Source organism: Centruroides vittatus, unplaced genomic scaffold, assembly GCF_030686945.1.
Source record: "Centruroides vittatus isolate TY-2023 unplaced genomic scaffold, ASM3068694v2 contig_5, whole genome shotgun sequence".
Taxonomy (NCBI): domain Eukaryota; kingdom Metazoa; phylum Arthropoda; class Arachnida; order Scorpiones; family Buthidae; genus Centruroides; species Centruroides vittatus.
The window spans coordinates 3,761,101-3,783,138 of record NW_027122286.1 but is presented as its reverse complement, the minus strand read 5'-3'; the positions used below and the strand labels follow the sequence as shown (position 1 = coordinate 3,783,138).

Sequence of the window (22,038 nt, the reverse complement as noted above, 5' to 3'; positions counted from 1 at the left end):
ACCATTAGTTAACAAAAAATGATAGTCCTAATTATTACTAAATGATAGTCCATGTTATTACTCATATCGCTGCTACTACTGCTTTTGATTTTTATATCTCAAATTACATTGAAAATAAAATTTATGCTTTAACTGTGTTTAAACACAATTTCCCTAATGTCTTATTTCTTGTTTAGTGTCTACCTTGAGAGAACAAAGAGTATATGCTTGGTTTTTAAGGGCCCTAAAGGCTACAATTTTATATCTCCTGGAGTCAGTGGAGTTAGATGATATAAAAGCAGCTTGCAATAGACTCTTGTAATTATTTTCTTATGTATTAGATCAATTTCCAGGTTAAGTAATGGACTTTTGAAATGCTGGACTGATCTAAAGTAAGGTTAAGCCTTAATTGTTGTTGGTAAATACTCAGACCATCCAAATTAGGTTTGTCTTTCCTAGTGTTGCTACCAGGCCGGTTTTCACCCGAACAAGCCAGTTTTTAAATTCATGGTCTGGATTAATTATTGATTTGTCCGGTTTTCGTAGAAATTGTGAAATTATGATGAAACAAAATAAATTTATAAAACATTTGCAAGTGTTTTATTTTAACGGTTAAAGCCTTTAACTTCACATCCCCATCCAAGCTTATTCCTAGGCTAAGAGTGGCAGATGTGTACTTTTAAAATTCCAACTTGCAAATATCACTGACAAATATTAGGTTTGTTCCAACACAAGTCCCTAACTGGTTTAAAACTGGCATGCACATTGTTCAGTTCTTGGCTATAAAATGACATTGTGCATGCCTTGTATGGTTTCAAATTCAAACTAGTCAGGGACTTTCATTGGAACAAACCTATTGTCTGGGTCAGTAATTTTCAAGGAGGTGGCAACACTAGTCTTTCCAAATAAAAAAATGTTGTCTACATACCTCATGTACAATCATATGCATGGAAAGAAGTTCCTTAGGGCTTGATGTTTGACAAAATGTATAACCAATTCACATGAATTCCCAAATAAGGGGCTTTCCATTGGGATTCTTCACTGCTTTTATATATATGTTTATTGTTGAAAGCAAAACAGGAGTAATAAGTGCAATAAGTTCAGGTTCATTGATGGTATTTCTGTTTTTCCTATACTAATAGTGAATAGGGCATCACTTAGTACACAGAAGCATGGTTCAAGTTTTATTGAAGGATGCAACAATATGAAGTCTAGCAATGAAGTGCTATATGCCTGATAATTCAATTGATTTTAACTTGAATGCAAGCTCCAAAGGGTTGGCCATAGTGTATTGGTAACCTGTGAGAAAAACTTGTAGTAGGAGATGGATCTTTCTTTCTAAATGAATTGTTGGAAGATAGGTCTTGTCAACTATGGGTTTTAGCTTTTGGCCTGGTTTATGGGTTTTCACAAAGGTGAAGAGCCTTGGAGTGTCTGGGAATGGGAGGGAAGTGTGTTTTAGACCCAGTTTTCTTGCTAATATATATTGTGTGAAAGAGTTCACTTTATTCTAGAGCTTGTCAATGTATTCATGTTCAACTGAAATACATTCTGTGGATTCAATGTAGTGTTCCATGAGTTTGGCATATGTAGATCACTTTAATAATAAAATGTTCCTACTTTCATTAACCTTGATTAATGTAATATTATTTTCTTTGAGTCACTTCCATCTCTTCACAATGTTATCCCCTCAATCTCTATCCTCCTCATCTCACACAGATTTCTTAAAATTAAATAGATATATTATTAAATTAAATTAAATAGTCTTATAAAATCCATTTGTATGTCATTGTAAAAATTCTTAGATTGCTCCAAAAGCTTCTCAATACTAAATACAGTACAATTAACTCTGGACATATGACATTATATCCTGGTGCAAACATATTTAATCTTTCTTAATTGTTAAAATAAAATAAATTACTCTTCACGTCAACTTTTGAATATATAATAACTACACTTAAGTGTTGTGGCATTACCAATATTAATTTTTAGCGTATGAGAATGTTCACTAGTACTTTCAGTAGCATAAAGTTACTGTCATCAGGCGAATATTGAATACAACAGCTGAAAAAGGTTGAAAAAACCATCAGATACCTTGGGGTAATACTTGAACACCGACTGCTCTGGCAGGAACATGTGTCATATCTCAATGAACGCACTGGCAGAATCTTCAATACCTTCGCTAGCATGGCGAAAAGAAGATGGGGCTTAGCCTCAGAGGCAGTCAGTACAATATATAAACAGATTTTCATACCTATCGTCACCTACGCATGTGGTAGCTGGGGTCACGACATTCACAAGGTACACATTTACAAAAAACTTATTGCTGCTCAACGGAGAGCTCTTACTCAAATTACAAAAGCGTATCGCACTTCACCGAATGCCTCCATTCAGGTCTTGGCTAGAACACCTCCGATAACGTATGTGGTAGAATATTATACAAAACTTTGGTACATCAGATGGGGACGGAATATTAACATCAACGACCAAATCGTATATGCAGCAGATTTTGAAAGACCCGTTCTGTTCTCTCGCTCTAGTCACCCTGCTATGATAAACAACATCCAATTTGATTCTAACGATAATATGGATATTGAAATATTTACTGATGGATCTAAGACAGAAGCATTGGTAGGATGCAGCTTCGTGGCTTTTCGGGAAGGCACGGAAATTGAACATCAACAATTCAGATTAGGTGAGAGATGCTCAAGCTTTCAGGCTGAGCTATATGCAATACGCATGGCTGCATCCTGGTGTAGAGATCATTTTTCGCAGCAAAAAATTAACATTATAACTGACTGTGCCTCTGCTATAGCTTCTCTTAAGACAAGAAGCTTTCATCCACTTGTAAATGAAATCCAAAATATCATGAATTCTTCGACCTGCCAATACTTCATAAATTGGATTAGAAGCCATCAGGGTCATTTTGGTAATGAGCGGGCTGATAATCTTGCACGTCTGGCTTCGACTAACACTGATCTTCCAATTGCGTACAAAAACATTAGCATACAAACAATCAAATCTAGATTATGGATGGAAGTGATCGACAAGTGGCAATTAAAATGGGAGGATAATAATTCAATTACCAATCACTTTATTCCTGATATTCCAAAATTTCTCGCTATTAAATGGTATTACCCAAATCACAATCTGACACAAATGTTAACTAACCATGGTAGATTTTTTACATACCAATCTCGATTTATGGGCACCACCACTACCATGTGCACTATTTGCGAGTGCCTGGATGGAAGCAAACACTACATTCTACAATGCCCCATGCTTGAGCCTGAGAGATTTGTGCTTAAAACTCTTGCTGCAGCGCATAACCTTGTTTGGCCACCCCCTAACTTGGAAAGTTTATTTATCTTTAAAGACACATACGACGCATTTATCCGGCTTGTCAACATGTACTTCAAAAGAACTACTGTCCCAGCCTACATCAGCAGATAACTCAGGAATACACAATTGGATCGTTTTACGATGATTCTTCAATTATTGTTCGATGTATATTCTCAACGATGACCACCTAATTCAGAATACAAGCAAGAAGAAGAAGAAATTTTGGCTTCGCACCTCGTTTGTACCGATCATCTTTGCAAACTCTGCAAGGCAACAACAAGGGACCGAGCTGGCTTGTCTGCACATTAGTGCTGATTCCAACTTCAATACCGCCTCATTGACAGCACTGCATATCTGCACATAGTATCCTCTGTGCAGATTGGTTTGAGTGTACAAGATACACGCTTTACTTTGTACAAGAAATCTGTACAGTCCGTGAATAAAGATTTTTTTTTTTTTTTTTTTTTTTAACTACTTGGACTGCACAGATTGACATGTGCTGACTCACTCTTAAAGGAACTCTTCAGACTCCGACAGATGATGACCCATCATTATGCAACTTTAGAACTGTTCAGATCTACGTGAACACAGAACCTACTACTCAATTTGGACGGCGCAGTTGCACACTGGCTGTTCTTTTCTGCTTTACAACCTTCCACAGAATTCTACCTGTGCCGACCCATCTTTACAGAAGAGTGATGGACTGTACAGCTTAACTTGTACAAAAAGTTGTTCACTTGTTACATTTAGGTGTTATTTTAAGTTTTGTTATTTAAATTCAGGTTACTATATTATATATATATATGTGTTATTATTTGCTGTTAATATTTTATTTGATGATAGTTAATATGTTTGTTGTTACTTATACATGATATGTATTTTCTCATGCTATATATATTTATAATACTTTATATGGTTCATAAATTATTCTATGTGATATATTCACATAGATGACGCTTGCACAAAGATATTACCATATTTGTTAACTTCAATTAATATTTTATTTCTTTATGTTATGATGTTCGATGTCATGAATGTGCTGTTGCTCTAAATGTCTATATAATGCCGAATTGTTAATTTTAAATTGAATAATAAGATACGTGCTGACGATATGCTTCGATATACTGGCACTGGTTGGTATTTTATATTGGCTCATAAGATGTAAATCAATTGCTATATATGTAATAACTTAAATGTACACTACGTGTAATTATGTCGCATACGCGTGTGTTAACACGTTGACTGCCACGTGACTTTTTAGGATTCTGTTGTAAAACGCCAACTTAATTTAATTATATTATATTATTAAAAACTCTAATCAGAGTATATAGTAATAATCAAATAGCATATAAAATGTGTTTTTCTTAAAATAAAGGTATTACGAATTATCTCGTAGTTGGCTTATGTAACAGAAAGCTCTTCGCTAAAGCCAAACTACGAGTTAATTCGTGCACAGACACGATTCGTCCTGTCACTTCGCTACAGCCAATCGGAGATGTGCGTCTAAATTCATTAGTAATAAATCGGATATAGAGGCGAGCACATCACATTTACGTCTTTTTTGAGAGTGTTATTTTTTATTTATTTTTATAATCAAATTATAAATATCCCAAAATGGATAAGAAAAGACCACTGACTAAAAAACAACTTGATTACTACACTAATCTAAGTGATTCAGAATCTGACAAAATTTTTGGTGAGGATGGGGGAGTTTATTTGGCAGCGAAATGGTCCTGTTACTGTATGTAAATGGAAAGACAAACGAGAAGTCCTTACCATTTCAAACATGCACGTTGTTGAAATGGTAGAGGTGTTCAATCGCAATGGAAAATGTTCGACGAAACCGAATATAATTCGAGATTATAATCATGGAACGTCTGGCATTGACGATCAGATCAAATGCTATCGTACTACACAGCTCTAAGAAAGACTATTAGATGGCTCAAAAAGGTTGCATTACATATTATAGAAATATATATACATAATGCACACAAACTCTTTCAAAAAGCAACTTCTTCTAAAATAAAACTTATGCTTCTCTATAAGCTAACTTATGCTTCTCTTTTTCTCTAAAATAAAACTTATGCTTCTCATTATGACGAATGCTTCTCTAAACTAAAAGTTTAGAGAAGCATTCGTCAAAGCGTTGATTGGAGAAGAGATTCAACCAGTTTCAAAAAAAATTAAATTGCAGAAGCTTCACTATTTACAGAGTATCCCATCTACTCAGAAAAAACAACATCCGACAAAGCCATGTCGAATTTGTACCAAAGCTAAAAAACGCCGAGAAACGCGTTATTTCTGTCCAATCTGTCTTGAGAAGCCAGCCCTTTGCGTAGAAGATTGTTTTAAAAATTATCACAAACTATAAAAATATCGTTTTGCTTTTGATTTTGAATAAACATTTTATAATATTTTCTGTTCGTTTAAATTTATATTTTTGTTTTATAAATTATCACAAACAATAAAAATATTGTTTTGCTTTTGATTTTGAATAAACTTTTTATGATTATATTTTCTGTTCATTAATTAATAAATGTTCTGTTCATGTAAGCCAAACTTGATTTTTTGTTCTTGCCCCTGAAGCTATCTATTCATATTTACACTGATATACTACGAATTACATCGTAGCTGCACAAATATGGCAAGGAAACAAACTACGATATAACTCGTAGGTGGCGTCCTAGGCAGAAACGGTAACTACGAGTCATCTCGTAGATGGCAGTCAACGTGTTAATGACATCTATGTATGACATTCTACAAGGTATTAATCCTTTGTTACCATCTTCTGCAATGCATTATCGAAATATGTTAAACGCGAGCCTTTATTGTCTCGTCCTCAATCTGTGTACCATGTCTTGTGATACTGCTTCATCTTCTTGACGAAGCGTTTTACAATTGTCTTTATTCTTGATGTATTTTATGTATTTTATAATATTTAAACCTATTAATACCACTATAGATAATTCTTGTTCTTCAGAAAACTGCTTAATGTATCTCATGTTCTCACCCGGTTTTGTACTTAATGGCACCGGGCATGTACCTTATGTATATTCATCAATAAACAAATAATAATAATAATAAATAATAATACAACAGCTATCGAATTTTAAGTTTTCAAACAATATTTGAAATTAAATATAGCACATGGATGGAATATAAAATATATTTGAATTAAAATGATGATCTAAAAATATAAATAGTAATAACGAGTGGTGTAATTTTCCCAAGATTACATAGGGTGCAATAGCAAAAGCAAACCATTCTCATGCGCTAAAAGTTGATATTGGTAACGCTACAACACTTAAGTATAGTTATTAGGCCTACATATTCTTAATTGTTTATTAATCTTTACACCATCCTGAGCTATTAAACAAAATAGCTGCCAACAAACACAATTTTTTTCCTGTTCTTTTCTACTCTTTTGGGTCCAGGGGTTCTCAAAAAGTGGAAAATTTGCAAAAAATCCAGAGGGTCAAATGTGACATGATTCCAATACTTTCCCTTGTTATGTATACATAACAAGGGAAAGTAATGGGCAATTCTTGCTTTGTTAAAAGATTTTAAATAAACTCAAATAATTGATATTGTAATATTAATTACAACTAAAAAAAAGTTTATGAAGGCATCCTTTTATTATTAAAATTCATATTAAATGTTTTTAAGGCTTACAAAAATATATACCTTCTATAACCAATATCTGGTGTGAATTATCTATATACTGACAAATGTGTTTTGATGCCCCTCCTGGGTTCTTCTTCCTTTTAAATAATAACGCGTTCAGCTTCTTAAAGTTCAAACTTTAAGAAGCTGAATGCATTATTATTTAAAAGCATTCAATTGCTGGAATCCAGTTACAGCAAATTTGGCCTGAAGAAGAGCCCAGGAGGGGCATCGAAAACGTTTGCCAGTATATAGATAATTCACACCAAATATTGGTTATAGAAGGTATATAGTTTTGTTTTATACAACCCAGGGTGGGAGAAGGTTTAGTTATTTTAAGGCTTAATTTCATCATCATCAGATTTCAAAGCATTCTAATTTAAACAATTATTTCAAAATCACTCTTGGTATAATTTAAATCACAAAAAGTCAAATTTATATTAATGTGACATTGTCACAATGCCGGGCTGCAATTTTTAATTGTCTTTTAATTTAAAACATCATATGACTTCTGGTCCAGACTGGAAGTTCATATATAGTGAATCAAAACCTCTGGCTTCTAAGCTTACCATATCTGGTCTCAATTTTTATCTATCTAACTTTGTTCTCAAGATTAACAAAGGACAGGTAAACAGATGCCAGTGGGAATGTATAGGTCTGCAATCTGAAAATTGCACCCAGACATTTAAAAATTCATTCCATGTTATAACAAATGAACCAACATAAGACAGACAAATGAAATAATTACAAGGAGAATGTCCAAAAATCAATCAAAAACCAACCACATAGTATGTGAACAGCTCCTTATTGCTGTTCACATATTAGTTTTGTACCTGAAATGAGATATAATAGTCAAACATTTTATCAAGTAAAAAACTAATTTCTTAATTATTAGTATTGTGTCTTATACATGTTAAATAATCTGAAAACATTTATTAAAAAGCTTTGACTTTTATTTAAAAAAAAAATTTTTTTTTCCTGTAACATTAAGGTAATGATACTAATTTTTTTTAAAAATGTTGATAAAAATTTTAGTAGTAACGATCAAACATGTCAAAAGTTTGAAAAAGAGCCTTTGTATTATATTTGCAAACTACAAATTTTGTTTTAAATATAAATTTAAAAATGAATCTATTTAAAATGTTGGCATCATTAACGTTAAAATTTTCATAAGAAAGAATAAAAGTTTAATCTATAAATGCATGAAGTGTGTTCCAGTTGAGTAAAGAGCAGAAAAATATGACTCCTATTGCTGTATGCAAAACTTCTCAAATGTTAGAACAATTATTGAAATAGCCGACTAGTCTTTATAAAAGGAAATTATTGATGTCAAAAAAAATTTAATAAGTTCTCGTTGTCAATATTTTCTATATGGATTTTCTTTTTCTAATTTATACCTATGGAATTTTGATTTTTAAGAACTAAAATGATTATTTCCTTAACTAAATATAAAAATCTATGGGATTTCATCATTTCTACATCAAATTCAAAGTTTTTAAATAAAATTTATGTTAAAATAATATTACACTTCACGCCAACATACAGTAATGAATAATTAACACATCAGTGTTGCGGCCTTCACATGTACTCACAACCACTTTCGACAGCTTACAGCTGTCATCTTCAGGCAAAAATTGAATACTATAATTTTTGAACAGTCAGCTTTTTAACAGACTATTTAAATTACGTAAAGCATGTGGATGGAATTCCGTATATTAAAATTGCAATAATTATTATAGGTGTAGAAACATGCTGTGATGACGTAATAACCCCAAAACATTTAAAACATAAATAATGGTGCCATATTTGGCTGTGGTGTAACTGAGAAAGGAAATTTATAACTTAGATTGTTTAAATAATGATATCCACAGCTGTTGGATTTCTAATGTCGATTACAGTTACTTTCTCAGTTACACCACAGCCAAATATGGCACCATTATTTATGTTTTAAATGTTTTGGGGTTATTAAGTCATCACAGCATGTTTCTACACCTATAATAATTATTGCAATTTTAATATGTATACGGAATTCCATCCACGTGCTTTACGTAATTTAAATAGTCTGTTAAAAAGCTGACTGTTCGAAAATTATAGTATTCGATTTTTGCCTGAAGATGACAGCTGTAAGCTGTTGAAAGTGCTTGCCAGTACATGTGAAGTTTTACAAATCACTGTTTGTAACGCCGCAACACCAATGTGTTAATTATTCACAAATTTATGTTAGCAAAAATAGTAGAAATCATAAAATATCTGTATGAGAAGTGGCATATTAAATATAGTAATTTAATATACCACTCTTCATGCATTATATTCAAAACTCAACTACATATAAACAAAATAGAGGTGTCCATGGTAAGTCCAATAGCAAAAATATTCTGAAAACTAGTCACAAAGATAGAACAAAAAATTCTCCTGGCATATTTTTTTAAAATTTTATTTGAATTCTTATACATTAACATAATAAGAAAAAAGCTTTTTTTTTTTTTTTTTTTTTTTTTGAATATACAAATAGCAGTACATGTGAACAAATTATATTTTAATATTTTAATGGCCTATTAAAGTTTTTGTATTATTATTATTAATAATAATAATAATAGAATATTATATAAATATTTAAAATTAGAAGTAAACAACTTAAATTTACAACTAAAATTTATTATTTTAGTTGTAAATTTAAGTTGTTTACTTCTAATTTTAAATAGTTAAATTGTTATGTTTTATAAAAATTGTAGATTTAAGCATATTTAGAATATATTGTTTTTAATATTGTTCTATAAAATATTCTATTGGTATTTATATTCTATTTTGAAATTAAATTAATTAATGTTATGACTTTGAAAGTTTGTATTGCTTTAAAAATTGCACTAAATTAACTCTATAAATGATTGCTGTATTGAATTAATATTTCTTAAATTTTTTATTAAAGTTTGCTTCTGATGATAGAGAGAGAATTTTAAAGATGTCATGTTTCTAAGTCTATTGGTCTTGAATTAGACAAAAGAGAACTTTTTTATGTAAATGGTAGATTTAGATATTTCAAACAGAATAAACAAAGCAGATATAAAGATTAAGATTCATAAATTTGTCTTCAGCATTCTTGAAATATACAGTTTAATAAAAAATTTTTCTTACATGTAATTTTAGAGATAATAAGCAAAACAATGTTTTGTATTTTTACTGTATTCATATAGTAAACTGTGAATATATATTATTTAAATACAGAACTGACTCCAACTTCAGCACAGGAGTAAAATCTACACTTCCTTAAACCTGTTACCAGCATGTAACGCATATACGCATATGTCACCTGCTGTATATCTTATATGCGTTACGTGCCAGTAACAGATTTAAGGAAGTGTATCTATTATTTAACCATTTTATATATAAAGTATTATTAATTTTATATGTCAAAGGATGATATGAGAGCTATTTTTTATATTTAAATGTGTAGATATTAATTATATTAAAATAAAATAATTTCTTTATTTTTTGTAGTTTTTTTCAAAAAATTACATCAAATATATTTATTTTTAAATTTTATTTTAAAACTGATGATATTTTTTAAATCAATGATTAAATAATAAATTTAATAAAAACAAATGATAAGTTATATTTATATTTTATTATATTTAATATTTTTGCATATAAATTATTAAAAGTATGTGTAATTTTGCATAAGTTTTCTTATTATTGTTGGTTAAATGTTTATATTTCATTTTCTAACAAAAACTTTTCATATTGATCTAATTTAATCCAAAAAAACAACTTTTAAAATCAGGAGTAAATCATTAATTAAATATTGGTATTCCAAAGAATGGAATCTCTAATTGGTAGTATTTTATTACATGAAATATTTTTCCACAATTATCTATTTTCTTTTACAAGATATAATTATACATATAAAATAAAAAATAAAATTGTTATTATTGGAGATTTCAATTAATAAATACAAATCTTTGAATAATTTTTTCAGTTTACTGTAAATCATCTTTAAAATATATTGATTTTACATAATTTGAATTACTGCCACTCTATAAAATATCATCAATTTTGAAATATTTTGTAGAATGTTGATAATTTAAATTATATAAAATGATGAAGCTAAAGATACTTTACAATAACTGAAAGACACAGTTAAAACTTCTTTTATGCAGTTATCAGGGTCTTTTATAATAGCAGTTATTTATTATCTTATCAATTAATTAATACCTCTATAAAAGTACATAAATATATATATTAAAAAAATTAAAATTATTTTTCAATATATTTTTCTATTGTTATTTTAATTTAATTTAAAAACTACTTAAACTTCAAATTAATATAAAATAAAGTCATAGAATCAATTTTAATAACAACTATTTTAACTAATTTACTACAATATTATAATTAGATCTAGGTTTTGAAGACTCCATATCTTTCATTTATACTTACCATTAAAAAATTTTCTTTTAATTTAATTAGTTTAGTATCTTCATTTCCTTCTATTTTATTTTATTTATTTATATTTGTTAAATTTTTATATTGCTGATATATAATACTAAAAATGCTGACTTAAATTAAAAAGTTTGGTAGAATTTTTTCTTTCCTAACTATACACCTAAAGCTACAAGGTATATAAATCGTAAGAGTAGTAGTAGTTAAATGGGAAAATGATTCAAACCTTGCATCCAAATGCCATCAACTTGAGTATACATTCAAGGAGGAACAGTGTCGTAAATGCCTCATTCATGTAGCTTAATATGTCTAGATACAGATCACTGGCGTAGTGGTACTATTGGCGTCGAATTGAACAATGGGGAGATGAGAAAAAAACAACACCAAATCAGAAAACAAGGTGGTATAGGTTGAAAAATAAATCAAGAGAGATAGAGAGAGAGAGAGAGAAAAACATTTAAACTCAATGTCCAATTGTCACAGGGATTTTAGGAGTTTTGATTGATTATCTTTCAGCGAAATTATTGCAGACATTAAAAAAACAAAGCAGACGATTATTTCTTTAGTTTTACATCCAAGATGAATACATTATTATAGCATGCTAAGGTTTTGATGTTTCCATCTAGGATGAAAAACTATTAAAATTCAATTACAAAAAATTACCTCTGCTCCAAATTCTATTAATTTCCTAATCTTTTAAAAAAATCCTTGATCAATTTTTTAAAAAAGAAAAATATAAACAATGCTTAAATTGTTAATATCTATAATTTTTTTGAAGTTTAATAACCTATTATTATTTGAGCAGAGATTTCAAACATAGCAAACAAAATTATTCTAATATAATCATATATTCATATCACATGCTCTAAACACACATTCCAATTTATTTTTTATGCATGCTGTTTTTTTACAAAATGACATTATACTCTAAAGGATTCTCACTTCATAAAAATAAAAGAGTAAGACAATTCAAATCAGTATATTTGGACAAGTATGCAATTGATAAATCATGCAATATCATCATGCAATATTTGTGCATTTAAAGCAAGATGCATTTGAGACTGAAAAAACATTGAATAAGATGGGAAATTTGGGATTTTGACAATCTTTGGTATGCTTTTTGATACATTATAGAATTCTGTTTAGATCCATCATTTGATACATCTTGGTATACCTTCTCTGATTCTAACATACCTGTAATATTAATTTCAAACCACTTCTGGTTTTCTTTTATGCTAAATGTGCTTTAAGGTTGTATTCAACTGGAAAGACATATATCCAGCATTTAAGAAGAAATAATAGATGTAATGATGAAGAACATTTAAGAAACATGAATAAATAAAATAATAGGTACATATGGAAAGGACTTAGGCTCAATGATGGCGCTATGCATACACGCAAACATACCAGCAGCACATACCATAGTTGTGTGTGGTCACACATGAACGCGTATTTATAACGCATGTCACATGCAGCAAATGAGCACCCTGATAGGCCAAGACAATTTAAAAAATAAATAAAGAAAGAAAGAAAGAAATTATAGGATTGGAAGGGTCAATATTAATTTGCATAATATAACCAAAACTGTCTTCTGTATGTCATTGTTCTAAAATTCATAAATATTAAAGAATGGCAAAGCAGAAAATTGTGTGAATAGCATGAGATCAATTTATAAAGGTTTAATTTACAATATAATTATTATTTAACACACAATAACTTTCCAAAATGTTTTAAAATAGTGTGTATTTTAAAACATTTTATTATGTTAGTATTTATTAATAAGACTGTTAATTGAATTGATCTCTTATAAATAGCTATTGTCACAAATAAATAAAATTGGATTTGATAAAAATAAAAGTTATTTAAAATCTACAGACCCTTTCCAATCCACAAAAAAAGTGCTTAAAGGCTCATTTAGCTTTAGCTTGAAATAATAACCCTTTGAATGGTTTGAAGAAAAATTGGCCACAATAACTGTTTATCATGTCATTTAATTTGTTAAAAAAAATTCATTCAAAGGGTTAAGATAGGAAACTAAAATTTCCCAATTCTTACCCTGATTCCAAATGCCAATAACTTCAGAGAACATTCAAGGGTAAATAGTGCAGTGAAGGCGATATTCATGTAGTGCAGAGTGTCCCTGTACAAGTTGGTTTGATTGTAATACTAGAGCAGTGAGACACAAAAAAGACCTTCAAAGTGGGCCAAATATCAACATTCGTTTCTTTTTCTTAATCAACAAACATTCTAACTCTTGCACATAAAATTAACAAAGAATCAAGGATTAAGAATGAGGTTTATAGAAAGATACAATATAGTATAAGAAAAGCAGTGTTATGGAAAGTTTTATTATTTGAGTACACAAACAAAACTTAGGAATGGGATTTCAATAATCACATATATTATCAAAACAAATAATAGCAGTTTTTCAAAAATGCTATTATTTTTCTCATTCATAGGCTGTTTTGATTAAATTCACATAAAAAGATATCTTTATTTTAGCTCATATTATTGTTTTTCAAATTATATATCATCTGAACTGAAACAAACCTAATAAGTTATTTAAAATATTTTATAACATTTTTGAGCATTTTTTTTTTTTACATTAAATAAAAAGTTATGTATTATTATTTTTTATAGAATTAAGATTCATAGCATGAGATGTAGAATATTACTAGTAAGATAAATGAGGATAAATATATCATAACTTATTTTCAGTATTCTACATATCAATGCATTCAACTTTATCTAATAATAAAAAAAAATCAGAAAAATATAATTATATTTAAAACATAACTGGAAATACTTTCTAGCTATTGTATTTCTTATTCAAGAAACTTTTAGATTATATATAGTGTATACAGAATCTATCTATTGATAATTATAATTATCAATAGATGATTGTAATGATTGAATTGTAATGATTGAATCAATAGATGATTGAATTATGATTGTAATTATCTATTGATAATTTATACATTTTAATATTATAATTCTTTATATTTGTTTCAATAATACATATTTTAAAATCAAATTATTTAAACTTCTAACAGAAGTATAGCTAGATAATTACCTAGTACCAGGTCATCTACTGATACAGGAAAATACATTTTATATGCTCTTTATAATGATATTTTGAACATTTATTTTCATAGATAAATTATAAGCAAAATACACAATTTTACTCATCTAATTAAATTCAAATTTTGCATAGTAGCTTATATAGTTGATAAAAATGAAATTAAGCTTTTTAATTTAGTTGCTCAAAAATGTTAATGACTACTTATTTACAGTTTTTGAAATTAATAATAATCTATAGAACTTTGAAATAAGTTTTCAAAACAGCCCATGTTTAATATAAAACTTTTAAATGTTTATCTGGTGCTTTCATTTTCAAAAATTTACTTATAGTTTTAATTAAGGATTTCAATGTGAAGACTAAAGAAACATTGTGGCCATTTTGGGTGCAGTGATATTTTGATCAGATGAATCTACATATGCAATCAAGTGTTACGTCAGGCAGATTTAATTTTTTTTCTTTTTTTTTTGTGAAAGAGAAAGACAGAAACAAGTAGAAAAACTGTGATGTAGTTGCTAAGCTTAGTCACAAAACCATTATCATGCGGTATTATCTTTCTTACATGAATTCTGTAACATGCCACTTCACCATAATCTGAATTTTTTCAACAAACTTCTTATATTCTCAGTTGCAACATCCCCATTTTAAACAACTTAATGGTCATTTTATTTTATAAACAAACTGCTAATAAGTTGAGTATGCAGTATATTAATATTCCAACAGATTTTTAATAAGATATATAATAAAAATAAATAAATTCTTTTATTTATTTTTAATTTAATTTTTATTATAATGTCTGAATAATAATACTTTTATAATTTTTTAATATTAAAATGAAGAGAATTTTTCTCCTATTATTAAGGAATCCTGATATATTTAATTTTAAATATAAACAAAAATTTTTAAATAAAAAAATCTATTAATATATATTGCTTTAATTTAATAGAAACTATTCAATTTTTATGTACCAATTTTATAAATTGAAAATAATTATAATATTTTACAAAATTAATTTATTATGCCTTTATTAAAATATGAGTTTAATTTATCTTTCTACATCAATTTAAAGTAAAAAAATTAAAACTTATTATATCTTATAAATATATTATTATAGTTACTCTACTTCAGAATTTTATTTTATTATATTTATTTTATTTTATTCTGTTAATTCTTTGATTTAATTATAAAAATTAACAATGTAGAGTATTCACTTTAAAATACAATCAAAGTTTAATTTTTGTGCCTTAAAATGTTGTAATAAAATTTAATTTTATAACAACACTTTAATATATGAATTTATTGATAGTGCTCTCTCCTCTATATTGAATCAGATATTTACTTTTTTCATCACATTTCATTCTACTACTGAAAAATTTCTTATGTTCACAGTTTTCGTTTCCAGTTTGTTTATATTCTAATAAATAGTATTTTATATAAATAGTGTTTTAAATGAAAGAAAACTTAAAAAATTCAGTCAAATTCAAACAATCAAAAAACTTGTGCAAAGTTAAACATTATATGAAAACTAATAAAAATATGCATATTGGTTTTCAAGTAATTTATTGTGGTAAAACATATTTTATTCAATTTGATCTTTTGGGAAAAGAACTGCAAAATAAATGTCATTTTATAACTTATTTTTTGACAGAGAATTAGAATTGTGTCTTAAAATAATGATGTAGAATATAGAAAAATGTTAGAATTACAGAAAAAATAATTAATAATAATTATCACAGCAACATCTCTTAAAAATAGTATTTAATCAGCTGAAATATCTTTACAAAGTAGCAAAGCTTTATTATTTCATTAATATATCAACAGCACAGAAAAGAATAATAAGATGTTACCCATTTTATAGAATTTAAGAATTTATAGAATTTAATTTGAATTGTATAAATTCTTAATGTACTATAATTAAAATCATCTCATGTGTAAATGTATTATATTTAAAATAATCTCATAAATAACTGCTGAACTTTCAGATTCTTCTTAACAAGTAAAAACAAAAATAAAATTAGTCTAGAAAATTATAAATTTATATTTTATCTCAAAACTCAATATAATAATAACAGATATTGTTTAATTAAGAGATACAGAGATGAATTTAAAAAAATTAAATTTAGTATTAAAACAATGGAAGAAAAATAGCAAATTAAACTTTATTTTTTACTCTCATAATAAATGTTACTCTTCATTTGTTAATGAGTTTTTAATTATGAATTTGTCATTCTAGAAGGATACCAGGTAAATTTTTATAGATATTTCTGATTATGCAGTTTTTCATTGTGAAACAATAATGATTTTTTTGTAGACTGTTATTTAATGCCTGGATTATAATGATAGCAATAAATTATTGGTTACATAATGATTCAAAAATTTGTTTTTTTTTGTCATTACGTTTATGTCAAAATGACTATAATATATCCAAACATACTGTATTCTGAGCATTTAAAAATAACAAAACAAACATATCTGTTATGAACTTTCTAATATAAATTTTAAGTGATAAATTATAAATTATATCAAGATTTTTCATTAACTAATAAATTAATTGTTTCAGCAATTCATAAATTCCTAGTCTTCATTATCAGATTACTGATAATAAAGACTAGGAATTGGAGACTAGATGTTTCTGTAGTAATCAACTAATCACAATTCTTATCACTAGTGTTGATTTTTAAAAATTATAATTTTCATATTCTATGACATTCAGAGCACTGGGCAGTTACTATCTGTAATGTGCAATATAATATTAATTGGATTTGTAGATTTTATTTTTACTGTATTTCATAAAATATGAATAATCTTGAACATATACAGCATGAAAATTTTATGCATTTTAAACAAAGGCATTCTTTATAATTTTTATATTAACAATTCCAAAAATGAAAATAAATACCGTATATATTCCAGCGTATAAGACGACCCCCAACTTTTACAGTTAAAATATAGAGTTTAAAATATACTCACCCTATGAGATGACCCCCGACTTTTGAGAAGATTTTTCTGGGTTAAAAAGTCATCTTATATGCCGGAAAATATGGTATGTTGTTTTAATATATATTTTTTTCACCTTATTCTTTTAGCTCTTTTTTTTTATATTGTTATGGGTTTTATTGTTACATGGGGCAGAAATCTTCAGTTTCAATCAGACTTCAATCAGTAAGTAAATAAAAATTCTATCTTAGGCTGTAAAAAATTATTTTTTTTTTACATTGCAGAAACTTCTGAAACTGAAGAATTCTGGAAAATTTAAGTCCATAATAAACTTTTAATTTCTTATATAAAACAAAAAAGACTAATTTTTTAAGCAAAATTAATTTAAACAGTAATTTGTGAAACATTATGGATTATATATTATGTATGGTCAAGTTTTCATGGTGTTTACCAGAAGGTAATAAAAAACAGATAATTTTTATTCGATCACATCAATGAAGCTTTTTTAAATTACTTGCATATAATCTGAGAATTCACACTCACTAAAAGTACCTAGTATGTTCATCAACACTATTTTACAATTTAGATATGGAGAAAATTTATTACATTTAACTGCTTTTTCATTCTACATCAGATTATAAATGCAAAAATTAAAGATTTGTTAATCTATTGTTGCTAATTATTTAAATATTTAGTCTATGCAATAATAATGATGTTATTTACAGAACTTTTATATTTCTCAGCAAGGCAATACACAGAACCCTGATAAAGTTGAATGTAAACAACTGTCATTTCAAGCAAACTAAGAAATAAAGTTTCTAGTTAAATATGTATTTTTAACTCAATAGTGTTACTGAAGGAAAAATGATTATTCTTCTAAATATACTAGTTACATCTAATACACCTTATTGCTGAGAACATACATTTATTACGTATAACTAACGTTTTCGGCCCACTTTATGGGCCATCCTCAGGTTACAGTTGTTCGACTCTAATACAAAATCGAACACGTTCAAAATTAAACTAAATTAGAACATACATTTTAAATTTAAACAAATAGAACAAGTATAACACCAAATAATAAATAAGAAAATCCAAATAAAACACAAATGTAAATGAAAATAAAATACGGTGACTGGCCGTAAACATTAAGGAAAAATTCTTTATCCTTTAACGCATATATCTATTGAGCCTCTGTATAAGCATTATTATGTGTGTTACTTTTTACCATGTACTTCCATGATGACGGTAACCTCGTCGCATCTTTATAATTTAAACATCTGCCAGACAAACCCGCTCTGTAAATTTCGCATTTCTCCGTTATGGATGACAACGTTGGCGAGTGTACTTTTGCAAGAATTTTGGCATCCTCCCATTGCACAACAGAACCATCGGCTTGCGCAATCCTGGATAACTTGGCTTGGCTTAACTGACAGGATAACCATTAGTTTAAGGAAGAAATACAGAAATAAACTGCTGTGGATTACAAAAAAGCAACCGTCCAAGACTACGAGCACTTTGAAGCCAACCCCGTATATATTATGGGATCAGATTCAACTCCCGCAATGTGTGGAACGAATCCTGGAAAAAGGTCCTAATTATGTTCCGGACAGCAATAAGAACTGGAGAGGTGTGGTAGCCGAAATTGAAAGAGGAATTGTAGGTATGTGTGAAGTTGATAAAGACTATTACAGATGGAAGACGGTATTCAAAACTGAAAAATGCTGTAGAAGGCAGGGTAAAGAGTTGTGCATTAACCAAGCTAAAAAATGGTTGAATGCTAATGATATAGTGGTCACTAGGGCTGATAAGAGTAAGCATTTAGTCTTAATGAAGAAACAAAGGTACAATGAAGCCCTAGATGAATATATAAGGAAAACTGAGTGTGAAGAGGTGGACCGAACTGTTGTTGAAAGAATTGACAGAAAATTAAGAAGATTAGAAAAATCGCCCATAGCATCGTTGTTCCCTTTCCTAAAAGGGGCCCACATCACCTGCCCAGGCGTACCTAGGTTGTTTGGGTTCGCAAAGATACATAAAAGCGGTAAAGAGGTCAGACCGGTAGTAGAGAAATGTAAAGGACCAACCTACATTCTGGAGAAACGTATGCATAGGCATTTAACACCATTAATTGAAGACTACCAATTCGTCACAAAAGACGCTTTTAGTTTAGTTAAAAACCTGCATGATATATCGTTAATGGACAAAGAAATTGGGACTGTTATGGATTTCGAGAGTATGTTTCCATCAATAAATCTTACCTCATGTTTTGAAGAGTTAATGAACCTGTTATGTGAGTTGCACCCAAAAGCATACGAACACAAAAAAGATTTAGAGACAATGGTCGATCTGATATGCTTTCAGTCATTTTTCAGTTTCCAAGGTAAAGTTTACAAGCAGTTAAGAGGGGTCCCTATGGGCAGCCCGATGTCTGGCCTGCTCTGTGAGTTGGTGGTAAGAAGAATGGAACGCATGACGATTTTCAACTATAATGAATACATAATCATGTACAAAAGATATGTAGACGACGTTCTAATTATTTGGAATAATGATGCAATGATTCAACGATTCTTAGACCAAATGAACTCTAACCAGCATGGCTTAAAACTTAACCTTGAGCAAATTAGTAGCAAGCAACTACACTTCTTGGATGTTGGCATTGAGTTTAGGAATGGAACTTTGTACACGAAGGTGTACATCAAACCCACACATGATCCGATGTATATTCCGGCAAATTCTAATGACCCAACCGTTTATAAATTATCCGCATTTAGGGCCCTAATCAGAAGAGCATTTTTGTATTGCTCGAATATAATGGACACGATGGATGAGCTGGGTAGAATAAAAATGGTGGCAAAGGAGTTAGGGTTTGAAACAAGGTCTATAGAGCGTTTAATAACAGCATACGTAAAGCCTAAGAGCAACTCTAAGAAGAAACCTGAAGCTGGGGGTAACTTCACAAAGTTTACCTATAATAAATGTCTCTTCCCTATTATGAAGCAAATATCGAGACACAAAAACGCCAGTATATTATGTAAAAGGGCCCCCACAGTATATAGGTTGATTAGAAATGACAAAGAAAGAATTGGCGATAGAGAGCAGGCAGGAGTTTATGCGATTCCATACAAAAATGAGCAATTGGGAATTGATAAGGACTACGTAGGGGTCACCAATAGAAATCTTAGAGTGAGGATTAAAGAGCACCAGTATGATGTCGCAAAAAACAAGTGTTCAACAGCGTTATCCAGGATTGCGCAAGCCGATGGTTCTGTTGTGCAATGGGAGGATGCCAAAATTCTTGCAAAAGTACACTCGCCAACGTTGTCATCCATAACGGAGAAATGCGAAATTTACAGAGCGGGTTTGTCTGGCAGATGTTTAAATTATAAAGATGCGACGGGGTTACCGTCATCATGGAAGTACATGGTAAAAAGTAACACACATAATAATGCTTATACAGAGGCTCAATAGATATATGCGTTAAAGGATAAAGAATTTTTCCTTAATGTTTACGGCCAGTCACCGTATTTTATTTTCATTTACATTTGTGTTTTATTTGGATTTTCTTATTTATTATTTGGTGTTATACTTGTTCTATTTGTTTAAATTTAAAATGTATGTTCTAATTTAGTTTAATTTTGAACGTGTTCGATTTTGTATTAGAGTCGAACAACTGTAACCTGAGGATGGCCCATAAAGTGGGCCGAAAACGTTAGTTATACGTAATAAATGTATGTTCTCAGCAATAAGGTGTATTAGATGTAACTAGTATATTTAGTAAGAAGGCTGAGTTTGAGTTAGTGATTGATTATTCTTCTATTGACACTGGATTAAAGTGGTTAAAATTATAAAATATATTAATTGTTCAATTAATATTTTCTGTAAATCAAATAAGTTTAATCTATGAAACAATACAAAATATAAATGAAGAATTAAAAAACTATATAAAAAATATATAAATCTACAATTTCTTGTATTTCTTACAAAACAAATAGATAATATAGTAAAATCAATATTTAAAATATTTTATTAAATAAATTTGTGATGATAAACAGATAATTCAGAAAAGTGCCAATTTATTTTGCTAAAAGAATTCTATAGAATCCTCTAATAAAAGTAATAAACATTATCAAAATAAAAAGAAAATTAATATGAAACATCACACAGAGTCTTCTAGCAAATAATATGTAATGGAATCAACTAGAAATGAATTTCTTAAATTTAGAATGTTTTTACAAGTAAAAACATTCTAAATTTAGAATCTCTGCTAACATTCTGTAATGATGATCTACACTTGATGCAGACCCTGAAAGAGACCAAAAACATTTTTTGTTTTTAAATGATTCCAATACTTTTTATTTTCTGGAAAACTCTGTAATTAGTGTTTTGTATTAATTTTTCTACATTCCAGTTTTTGGAGACTTGTAAAAAAAAAGTGATGATGATAACAATAAAGAAATGTTCATTTTTAAAATACCTTAAATTATATATTTGATTAACAAAATATTTCTGCTAGAAAAAGCTATAATTGTTTTCACTTAAATTATAGTTTAATATTAAGCATATCTATCAATTTCTTAATCATTAACTTTAAACAAAATTTC

At 28.7% G+C, this 22,038-nt stretch overlaps 1 protein-coding gene across 16 annotated transcripts in view; it reads right to left on the bottom strand.

The window, feature by feature from the left end:
* LOC136978245 (voltage-dependent calcium channel type A subunit alpha-1-like) overlaps positions 1–22,038 on the bottom strand; it is a 637,477-nt gene that overhangs the window by 333,377 nt on the left and 282,062 nt on the right. For 10 of the 16 annotated variants that reach the window (XM_067273927.1, XM_067273930.1, XM_067273918.1 and 7 more), the window contains one exon: positions 11,645–11,755. The exons of 2 other annotated variants lie outside the window; for them this stretch is intronic. In XM_067273927.1, the coding sequence (XP_067130028.1) occupies positions 11,645–11,755 (111 nt within the window). Of the gene's footprint in view, positions 1–11,644; positions 11,756–13,473; positions 13,585–22,038 lie in introns of all 16 variants that reach the window. 4 more of the 16 variants (XM_067273917.1, XM_067273923.1, XM_067273916.1 and 1 more) reach the window with 1 other exon arrangement.